This window comes from Meriones unguiculatus, chromosome 3 (assembly GCF_030254825.1).
Source record: "Meriones unguiculatus strain TT.TT164.6M chromosome 3, Bangor_MerUng_6.1, whole genome shotgun sequence".
NCBI lineage: Eukaryota > Metazoa > Chordata > Mammalia > Rodentia > Muridae > Meriones > Meriones unguiculatus.
In genome coordinates, this window is record NC_083351.1 from 21,736,756 (window position 1) to 21,746,643 (window position 9,888).

At 46.8% G+C, this 9,888-nt stretch overlaps 1 protein-coding gene across 2 annotated transcripts in view; it reads left to right on the forward strand.

Annotated features, from left to right (window-relative positions):
- Kpna6 (karyopherin subunit alpha 6) overlaps window positions 1–9,813 on the forward strand; it is a 31,055-nt gene extending 21,242 nt beyond the window's left edge. For both annotated transcript variants that reach the window (XM_021636796.2, XM_021636803.2), the window contains exons 9-14: window positions 258–421; window positions 736–814; window positions 2,325–2,450; window positions 2,923–3,050; window positions 4,335–4,513; window positions 5,575–9,813. In XM_021636796.2, coding sequence (XP_021492471.1) covers window positions 258–421; window positions 736–814; window positions 2,325–2,450; window positions 2,923–3,050; window positions 4,335–4,513; window positions 5,575–5,762 — 864 coding nt within the window. In that variant the 3' untranslated portion in view covers window positions 5,763–9,813. The remainder of the gene's footprint in view (window positions 1–257; window positions 422–735; window positions 815–2,324; window positions 2,451–2,922; window positions 3,051–4,334; window positions 4,514–5,574) is intronic.
- Window positions 9,814–9,888: the final 75 nt, after the last annotated feature.

The window sequence follows — 9,888 nt, forward strand, 5'->3', positions numbered from 1 at the left end:
GACTAGATTCCCTCATAGGATTTCTTTTTAAGTTTTGGGAAGACCCCTAAGAGTCTCAAATCATGTGAAACTAAAAGACAGTTGTCAGTGTAGTAGTTGATGTTGTGTACCTTAGGGAAGGAGAGTAAAAAGGGGGGGCCTGCAGGTTTGATGGCATTCCCGGGTCTAGAATTACATGCTGGGAAGGAGAGGCAATGAGAAGCTTAGTGATAGAGTTGGTGTAGCCCTGCGATCAGTCCTTACTCTGCTTCCAACAGGTCTCTCCTTGTCTGCCTGTATTGTCCCGCCTACTCTTCAGCAGTGACTCAGACTTGCTGGCAGATGCTTGCTGGGCCCTCTCTTACCTGTCCGATGGCCCCAATGAGAAGATCCAGGCAGTCATAGACTCTGGAGTCTGCCGGAGATTGGTAGAACTTCTGATGTGAGTGGTTTCAAGGTTTCAGTTCAAGGGGGTAAAAGTTTCCTTAGTTTATCAAGTTCAAAGAGCTCCACCCAAAGCAGGGCGTGGTGGTGCAGCTGTAATCCCAGCATTTGGGAGCAAGAGGCAGGAGAATAACAAATTCAAGGACAGCCTGGGCTGCAGTGTGTGACTGTCTCACAAAACAAAAATGCTACTACACACAGCAGACTGCTCCCACGCGAAGTCTGGAGCGGGAAAGGATGCTGCAGCGTTGGTTCTCAGCAGGGCTGACGTGACGTGCTGCTGCTGCACTGACAGCTCTTCTTCCTCTGTAGGCACAATGACTACAAAGTGGCGTCTCCTGCCTTGAGGGCTGTGGGTAATATTGTCACTGGGGATGACATCCAGACCCAGGTAAGGAAGAAGAGGGCACAAGTTCATAGCTCAGCTGTGGGAGCACATTGTAGACAGCTGCCTGTGGACAAAGGTCTTCCTCCATAGCGGAGGCTGCATGATCTAGCAGAGAAAGCATGGCTTTAAATAAAGCAGTTTGAGCACCGTCAGTCTCACTGTTCCTTCTTATCTAAACAAATTAGAAACAAGTCATCCTGACGGCACTTGTGAAAAGAAAGCTAAGGAGACACTGAAAGCCTTGTGACCCACCAATATTTGTAGACCTTTAGGGTTTGATAGGCATCACCTTGTGGTAATTCATGTTAACCTTTCGAGCCATGTGGGACATGGTAGCACTTAGGGGGTAGAGGCAGAAGGGTCATCTAGTTCAGGCCATCCTCAACTACATGAAACCCTCTCAAAAAAAAGTGTGAATAATAATTCCTACAAACCAGCAGCAGAGCGGTGCATCTACTGAGGAGGCTGAAGTGGGAAGGAGTACCGGAGCCCAGGACTTTGAGACCAGTCTGGACAGTACAAGGTCATGTCTAGAAGAGTAAAGTAGTGTGCGCACTGCACACACATGAACACGCAAATGTAAGGTGAAGTAAGAGGGCTCAGGAAGCTTCCATTGTTCAGAAGTTAGAACTCCGCTGATTTCCTTTTTGTGGTTTATTCTCCATGAGTTAGTGTGTCCTCTAGTTTCTCCTGCTCCAGACCCTTCATTATTAATGGAGTCATATCATATTTGTCCCTTCCATCTGGCTTAGTTAACATAATTCCTTCAGGGTTCCACTTCTTAGCTACTGTGAGTAATGCTGCTCTGGACCATCGTATGCTCCAACTGAGTCTCTGCTTTCATTTCTTTTGGTCATGTATTTGCAAAAGAGATTAGATAACATGGTAATTTATGCTAATTGTATGCATTTAGCTGCTGGGTCATTTTATGCCTACCAGCACTGTGCCTTGTTCCAGGTTCTCCCTCTCTTTCCAGGATAGCTCATTTTCTTTTCTTTCTTTTTTTTTTTTTTAATTTTTTTTTTTATCATATAATGAGTGCTCTATCTGCATATATACCTCATGCTGGAAGAGAGCATAAGATCCCAGTGTAGATGGCTATGAGCACTATGTGGTTGCTGGGAATCAGGACCTCTAGAAGAGCTCTTAACTCATTTCTCCAGCCCCTCGGTCATTTTTTTACAGCCATCCTAATGAGTATAATGTGTGTCATGATTTGATTTTTGTTTCTCTATTGATTAGTAGTGTTGAGCCTATTTTGTGTGCTAATTGATAATCTATGTATCTTTTTTTGGAGAAATGTCTTTTTCAAGCTCTTTGCTCACTTTTAGTTGGGTTGCTTAGAGCAGGAGTTCTTCATATATGCTGGATAATAACTCTTACCAATACCTGTTTTGCAAGTACTTTCTTCAGTTCTGCAGGTTTGTTTTACACTGTTTATGGTGTCTTCTGTTTTTAATGTGATTAACTAAATACTCAATTTTGTTATGTTTCTTGTGCTTTTGTGTTCTAGGTCATTCTTAACTGTTCAGCCCTCCCTTGCCTCCTCCACCTGCTGAGCAGCTCTAAGGAGTCAATCCGGAAGGAAGCTTGCTGGACCATTTCAAACATCACTGCTGGCAACAGGGCTCAAATACAGGTAGATGTGCGTCCCAAAAAAGCATTTGTTTCCCATTAGAAACCGGAACTAAGGCAAAGGGTGAGCAGTGTAACTCAGTGGTAGGATGTTCGCTTCATGTGTGCAAAGCCTGGATTCAGTGCCCACACCACCAAAACAACTGGGGTCAGCATTACCCAGTAACGCTGGGGTAGCCAAAGAATCCTTGTCCCTTCCCTGGTAAAAACAAAGGAGAGCTTGTAGGTGGGTTAGTGGGGAAAAGCCTAAATCATGATTTTTGTAGGTGGTTTGCCCTTTATCTTTTTCTCTGAGACAGTGTCTTCTATATGCCTTGCTAGCCTCAAAAGACCTTGAACTTCTGATCCTTCTATCTCCACCTTCCAAGTATTGGGATTACACAAGCATATGTCACCATGCCTGATCCTTTTGCTTTTTCTCCGTAAACTATCTTTCTGCTTCTGTCCTCCATGCTTCTTCCTCATTTTTCTCTCAGGCCGTCATAGATGCAAACATCTTCCCTGTGTTGATCGAAATCCTTCAGAAAGCAGAGTTCCGAACAAGGAAAGAAGCAGCCTGGGCTATCACCAATGCCACATCAGGAGGAACCCCTGAGCAAATTAGGTATGATCCCTTTCCCCACATCTGAGGTGATGAGCACACCCTTCTTTGTTCATGGTTTTCAGGTAATTAAATGGCTTTCAATGGTAGCTAAATGCCCTCTGACTGTATTAGTGACTGGTAAACACCTGAGTGGTCCTGAACTCTGGGTAGATTGCTGTGTTGTTGATGGTGGTGGTTTTTCTTGAGACAGAGTCTTGAGACAGACTGACCTATCCTGCCTCTGCCTCCCAGGTGCTGGGATTATGTGCATGCACACACCTCTATACTCGGCTAAGGCTTGAGTATTGTTTGTTTGCTTGTTTTTGAGGTGAGGTTCTTTTCCTGGAGCTTGTGATCCTCTTGTTTTAAGCCTTTTGGGTGCTGGGATTATGAGAACCTGCCTCCATGTCTAATTTGCATATACACTCCTTTATTTCACTTCCCATCATGTAAACTTTAGGAGAAACAGTACAAATTGGTTTTTGACTTTTGCTTTTTTTTTTTTTTTTTTTTTTTTTGGTTTGGTTGGTTGGTTGTTTTTTTCATGACAGGGTTTCCTGGCTATCCAGGACTCAATTTGTAGGCCAGGCTGTCCTCAAACTCAGAGATCCCCTGCCTCTGCCTCCCCGAGTGCTGGGACTACAGGCATGTACCACTACTGCCCGGTGAATGATGGAAATTGGATGTGTTTTTCCCTCTGATTGACCTACTGAAGGGAATAAAGTCTATACATACTAAAGTCACAGGAGAAAGGAAGAACCATTGAGTTATGCACTGAAAGGAAAATATAAGCGGAATATGATGGTGTACAACATAAGTCTGAGAACTCTGCAGGCAGAGATAAGCAGACCTATGTGAATCCAGCCAGCCTAGCTGGGACTGCACAGAGAAGCCACCTTTAAAAGGGGTGTGTGGGAGTATCAAATACAGCATTATATAGGAGGCCTGTTAGATAAGAAAACACTATACATAAAGAGCCAAGAGCCAGAAATCTGGGGAACTTCACAAGTTTACTACAATTTAATAACCTCAGAAAGGAATATTCTAAGTAGAGCCCACTCGGTAGAGGTTGTAGTGGGGTTGTAGACGTTGTCTAGGGTGATAATATTGTAGCCAAGGTGACAATATGACTCTGGTGTGTTCATTAGGAACTAGATTGGTGGCGGAGAGAGTACGGATTCTAAGGTGGAGGCTTCTCGGGAAGAGTGCCCTGCTGAGAGCGTTGGTGTGCCCGAGACCCACCGTCCCAGCACCTGGTGCACTTGTTCCCTGTTCATTCCAAGCTTCCTTCGTCTCTGGTCCCAGGTACCTGGTGTCACTGGGCTGCATCAAACCCCTGTGTGACTTGCTGACTGTAATGGATTCAAAGATTGTGCAAGTGGCCCTCAATGGACTGGAGAACATCCTGCGGCTTGGGGAGCAAGAGGGCAAGCGCAGCGGCTCAGGGGTCAACCCCTACTGCGGCCTCATCGAGGAAGCCTATGGTAGGTTCTCTCCCTGCCCTCGCATGTGCCTGCTAGTAGGGAAGACGTTGGAGCACATTCACACATTTTGTGAAGGTTGGATCTGTGTGTGTGTGTGTGTTACGTTTATTTACCCATTCATTTGTGTATGGGTACTGTATGAGTGTGAGCACACATGATATGGCACATGAGTATGGAGGCCAGAGGACAACCTCAAGGTGTCAGTTCTCTCCTTCCACCATGTGGGTTGTCAGGCTGGCGCAAGCACCTTTACCCATTGAGTCTTCTCACCAGCCCTTTAGTCTGTGCTTCAAAGACCAGTGATGAGTTCCTGTTCCAGCCATGCTGTACATTGCACGGAGTCTCAGTCCTTTCTTGGGAGTAACTGACATGGACTGACTAGCCAGGTGGATAGAATTCATTAGTATCTAAGTTTCCTTGTCCCACCAGTTCCTTTTCCCTCTGAGGAGCAATAGGTCAGTGTTGTTCTTTCTCATCAGCTCTACCCACCTGAAAAGTACATACGGCCCTTTGAAACTATTGCCAGGAGCTAGAAGACATTAACTCCAGCAGTCTCTCCTGTAAAAAGACTAGATTGCCTTAACCAACCCACCTCAGAAAGAATTCACACTAGAACCTGTAATTGTATGTGTAGGCCAGAGATCAACCTCAGGACCTGTTCCTCAAGAGCTTGTACACGTTTTTTTGAGGCCCACTCCCTCAGACCTACACCTCCCTCAGTAAGCCAAGCTGACAAGTAAACCAGGAAGCGCCACATAGTTTGTCCCGACTGTATCCTCCCCAGCCCCTGCTAGAGTTACAAACGCCTGCTGTCATACCTGGCCTTGGGTTCTGGGGAGCAAACTCATGTTTTCAGGGCCCACACTTTATAAACTGAGGTATCACCCTACCTCCCTAGAGCCTCGCATTCTGATGTCTTTTCTTTTGCATGTCTGTAATTTGGGGAAGAGATCTTGACTTCTTTTTCAAGTCAAGGACTGGTATGATCTTATTACTTTTGTTTGGAAATTTCTATCTCAGGAAAGGAAAAGGACATAAGTGTTTCTTTCTTCTTGCCACAGGCTTGGATAAAATTGAATTTCTCCAGAGCCATGAGAACCAGGAAATCTACCAGAAGGCCTTTGACCTCATTGAGCATTACTTCGGTGTAGAAGATGACGACAGCAGCCTGGCTCCCCAGGTGGATGAAACGCAACAGCAGTTCATCTTCCAGCAGCCTGAGGCCCCCATGGAGGGCTTCCAGCTATAATGTCAGCCTCCGGGGAGGGGAGGGCATGGGAAGCACCACCAGCCAGCGGAGGAGCAGCCTTCTGGTGGGCAGGAAACAGCTGCCCCGCCAGCAGCCACCACACACCTGCTGCCCTGGAGACTGTGCTCTTGACCTGCTCGTCTCCTTCCCTGGAGGGAGCACCCTCTGGACAGACAGAACCATACAAGGCTCACGTTGGGTTTTGTGGCAAGAAGGGGACGTGTGGGTTTTTCTTCCTTACACTTTATTTTGGCTGCACACATGTCTTTAACCCAGGAGCCCAGGGGTGGACAAAGGAGGACTGAGGTAATCAATTTGCACCTTTAAATTTTTTTTTCTTTTATTTTCTTTAGTGGTGACTTCCTTCCCAGTTATCTTTCTTCATCCATCCCAGTTCTCTGCCCTGCTGTGTATAACTCTTGGGTACTTGAGCAGATGGAATACTCCAGAGGTGGGAGTGGGGAGGGGAGGGGGGAGGCCGAAACAAAGTGTTCTTGCTCTGACCGAACACTAATCTTGTGCGCTTGGATTATTTAATTTTTCTTTTGCACATTTTTCTTGTATTAAGGTTGCTCTTCCCAAAAGGCTGGTTTTAGGAACCCAGCTGCCAGCATTGTCTGGAAACAGAGGCTAATGGAGAGGCCCCATGAGACAAAGGTCCCTCCCTCCTCTGACCCTATGCCTAAGACCTCTTTAGTTTGGGAGGCCCATGTCACTCTCCTGGAGCAATTATACCAGTGGGAGTGGAAGGGAGGAGCACAGGCCTTTAGACAGGGCTTCCCCTGTGTAGCTACTGACCCTGTTTCCTCTCCACCTCCTAAATGGTGCGACCCAACTTCATTTGTTTACTTGAAAATTCACCTCAGAGTCGAATGAACCTCTGAGGTGGCTGTGTTTTCTCCTGAGCTCGAGATGGGGGGCTGTGGTCCTTCCTTCTCCTGAGGAGAAAGTCCTTGCTCTGATGACCCATAAGTTGCAGAGGAGGTTGGAGTTAGTGTCGTGTATTGGGATAGTCATGAATCCCTGCCTTTGGCCTTTCTTCTTCCTTCTGCCATAGTTGGATCATGTGTATTTTACTTCCAAAGGAGAGAATGTCAAAAAGTTGTGTATTTTTTTTTTATAGTCTATATTTTAAGTAGGTCAGTCTTAATTGGTCTTGGGAGGACAAACTGTCTGTGAGTGGGATACTGTGAGGAAGATCAGAGAGAGACATAGAAGCTTCCAGCTCGGAGGACTGAACTCTGTCCTTCTCCACTTGTATTCTGAGCCCCCTCTTGGGACCAGCTCTCACCTCTGGAGCCTTTATGAAGTAAATCAGCTGGGTCTGATTATCCCCAACCTGAAGGGAGCAAGGGGGGCCTCAGGGCCCAGTGAAGTCTGCTGCTGTGGTCCTTGCTTCTGAGCAAAAAGTAGCCTGCCTTCCCTAACTCAGTGTCAGTCGCTGTTACCCATATAAGTCACGACACACCAGCCCCCTGTTGTCAGGGAACCTTAGTGACCTGGATACTTTGATAAGAGCTCTCGGCATCTCCCTCCTGAGCATCCTTGTATCTGGCTTGGGTTTCCTTTTCTTGTGACAGTTATACAGCTGCCTTTCTTTCTGTCTGGGTAAAGCTAGTTCAATGCCTCGGAGCCTGGCCTATGTTTAGTGGGTTCCACATTACACTAAAGCCAAGCTCTGGGAGCTGGAGTGGGGTGCATTGTCAGCTAGGTAGACCACCTGTGGAGCTGGCAGCACAGTGCCCCGGGGTGGTGAAGCAGACATGTCCCACTCTTGTCTACACTTTTCTTTCTCCAGAAATAGCATCCTTACTCCTGTTCCCACAGATCTCCCTTTGCCTCAGAGGAAACCTGTGTCCCACACTTGCAGATCTAAAACTCAGGTTCCATCTGCCGTCTCTCCTTTAGTGTTGAGGCCCCCCTGCTCCAGATTCCATCTCTAAGAAAGGTAATTCAGGGTTGTCAGCTGATACTGAAAACTTCACCAACACTGGACCATGCTGGCCAGTCAAATCCTATTTATTCACCCTCTGGCCTTCTGGGAAGGCAAGGGGCAGGGCCTTTTCTACCTGGCTTACAAACTATGCTCCTAGTTCAACGAAAGGTCCTGCATGACACCATCACCACCCTTGTCGGAAGAGTAGAACAATGCAGTGGGATCTACTCTGACCATCTCAAGCGACAGTTAAGGCCCTGACACAGGAGCCAGGTTCTCAGCATGAAACATAAACGTCCTGCTTTCCCCACCCTCTCCAGTATCTCTGTCTTCAGACCCGAATCCTGTATCACATGGAAGAAGTTGGTTGGTTGGCTGCTCTAGCATTCCACACCAAGATCAGCTTTAGTGACTGCCAGCCTGGTCTGAGACACTGGCTTCAGTTTCTGGCTCCCCCCCAGTGACTACAGGCCTTGATGTTGGTTGCAGTCTTTTGGTGTAACCACCTGAATCCTGGTCTGCTTGGCACCAAGGAGCAGGTGTTGGTGATCTGTTTTTGGAGACCTTTGGTGTTCCCCTTTACCTGGGACTTTGTCCCTACTCTTGCTCCCTTCTGCGCCTGGAAGTCATCTCCCAGCAGCCTGTGTTCTAAAGCTAACCACAGGTTATAGCTGCTGTTGTACCGAGCTGAGGGAGAGGCTCCTTACACATGGGCTTTCTATTTCTCTGCAACCAATAAAAGACACACTTCCTGCGTGGAGGAGCTGTGTCTGCTTCTCTGCCTGTAGACCTAGCAGTTCCACCCTCCCACATCCTTCTTTGAAGGCCTCTGCTCTCTCTGTTCAGACCTCATCTCTTCTCCAGGCTCACTGGTAACCATCCTCTTCAGTAGTCTTCAGGCTCAGATGCTAACTTCTCAAAGGCAAAAAAACGAGCTTCTCCAGGTCCCTCCAAAACCAGGAGGGAGACAGGATGGTGGCAGGCTTCCCTAGCAGGCTGGGGAAGGGTGCAAGGCTCAGTGTGCTGAGCCATAGGAGCGTCTGAGCAGTGGCAGCCTCAAGTGGCACTTCTCAGCGAGTGGGAAGAGACAGACTTCTGGCACACTCTAGACCAACCTCATCCAGTATTTTGTTCTGTTTAATTTTTTGTATTCTTTTGTTAAGCAACAAAAAGAGAATTTGCCCCTCTAAGGATCCATAGGGTGGATACTAGCTGCTCTTTGGCCAAAGGCCTTCAAAACTGATTCAATCTCCCCGTCTATCCCTTAGTTCCACTCCAGAATATGACATGCATGGCAAGGGAAGAATCTAAGGTCAACTCCAACTGAATCTGAATGAAAACTTAACTTTCCTTTTGAGAGAGCATCTTGTTTGAAGCCTGATGTATGTGTAGGACCAAAGCTGGCTGTGAGAAAAGCAGCCATAAATTGGGAAACCTGAACACCAGGGGGAAAGACTGTGTGATGGGCCTTCAAGGCCTTGGGCTCACCTACCTGCTTCTAGGCCAGGCTGACTTCTCATGCTCACACTCCTACTTACTGGTGCCCACTAGCCCTGTACTCCTGTGGGTCTGGTTTTAGTGTTTAGGTGGAGGGAAGAAAGTGATACAGCATGTGCAGGGAGCTGTGAAGGAAGTCTGACACTGCCTGGAACCCTGTGTCAGGGATTTGCACCATGAACCCTCAAGCTGGAGGGTTATTGGCTTTTTTTTTTAGCCAGCTTTTTTGGGAAATGCCTTTTTTTGACCTATTAAATAAATGAAGTGGGTGCAGCTACCCAGCAGACAGAACATCGCCCAAGGACAGCTTGGGTTTCCAGGTAAGAACCCTAGAAAGGTGAATTTAATCCTCACAGGTTTTGCTTTCCAAATTCATTTGCTTTTATTTTTCTAAGAACTGTAAACTCTATTTTTTCATGTTCTCAGGGCCCCTGGGTAGACAAACAAAGCTTGATTTCAGAGCAGAAAAGGCCAAGAAACCATGGCATTGAGTGTGCTGAGTCCAGACAAATGATATTTATATACACATCCAAATTTGAAGAGAAAATGTATTTCTTTAGGTTACAAACACTGTAATAGATACAAAGCAAAAATAAAAACCTGTTGCAAAGTTCTAAATTGTCTTCTTTGGTTTGGAGCGACCACAGACTGGGAAGCAAATATGAGACCTAGGATATAGATGGCAGAGTACTT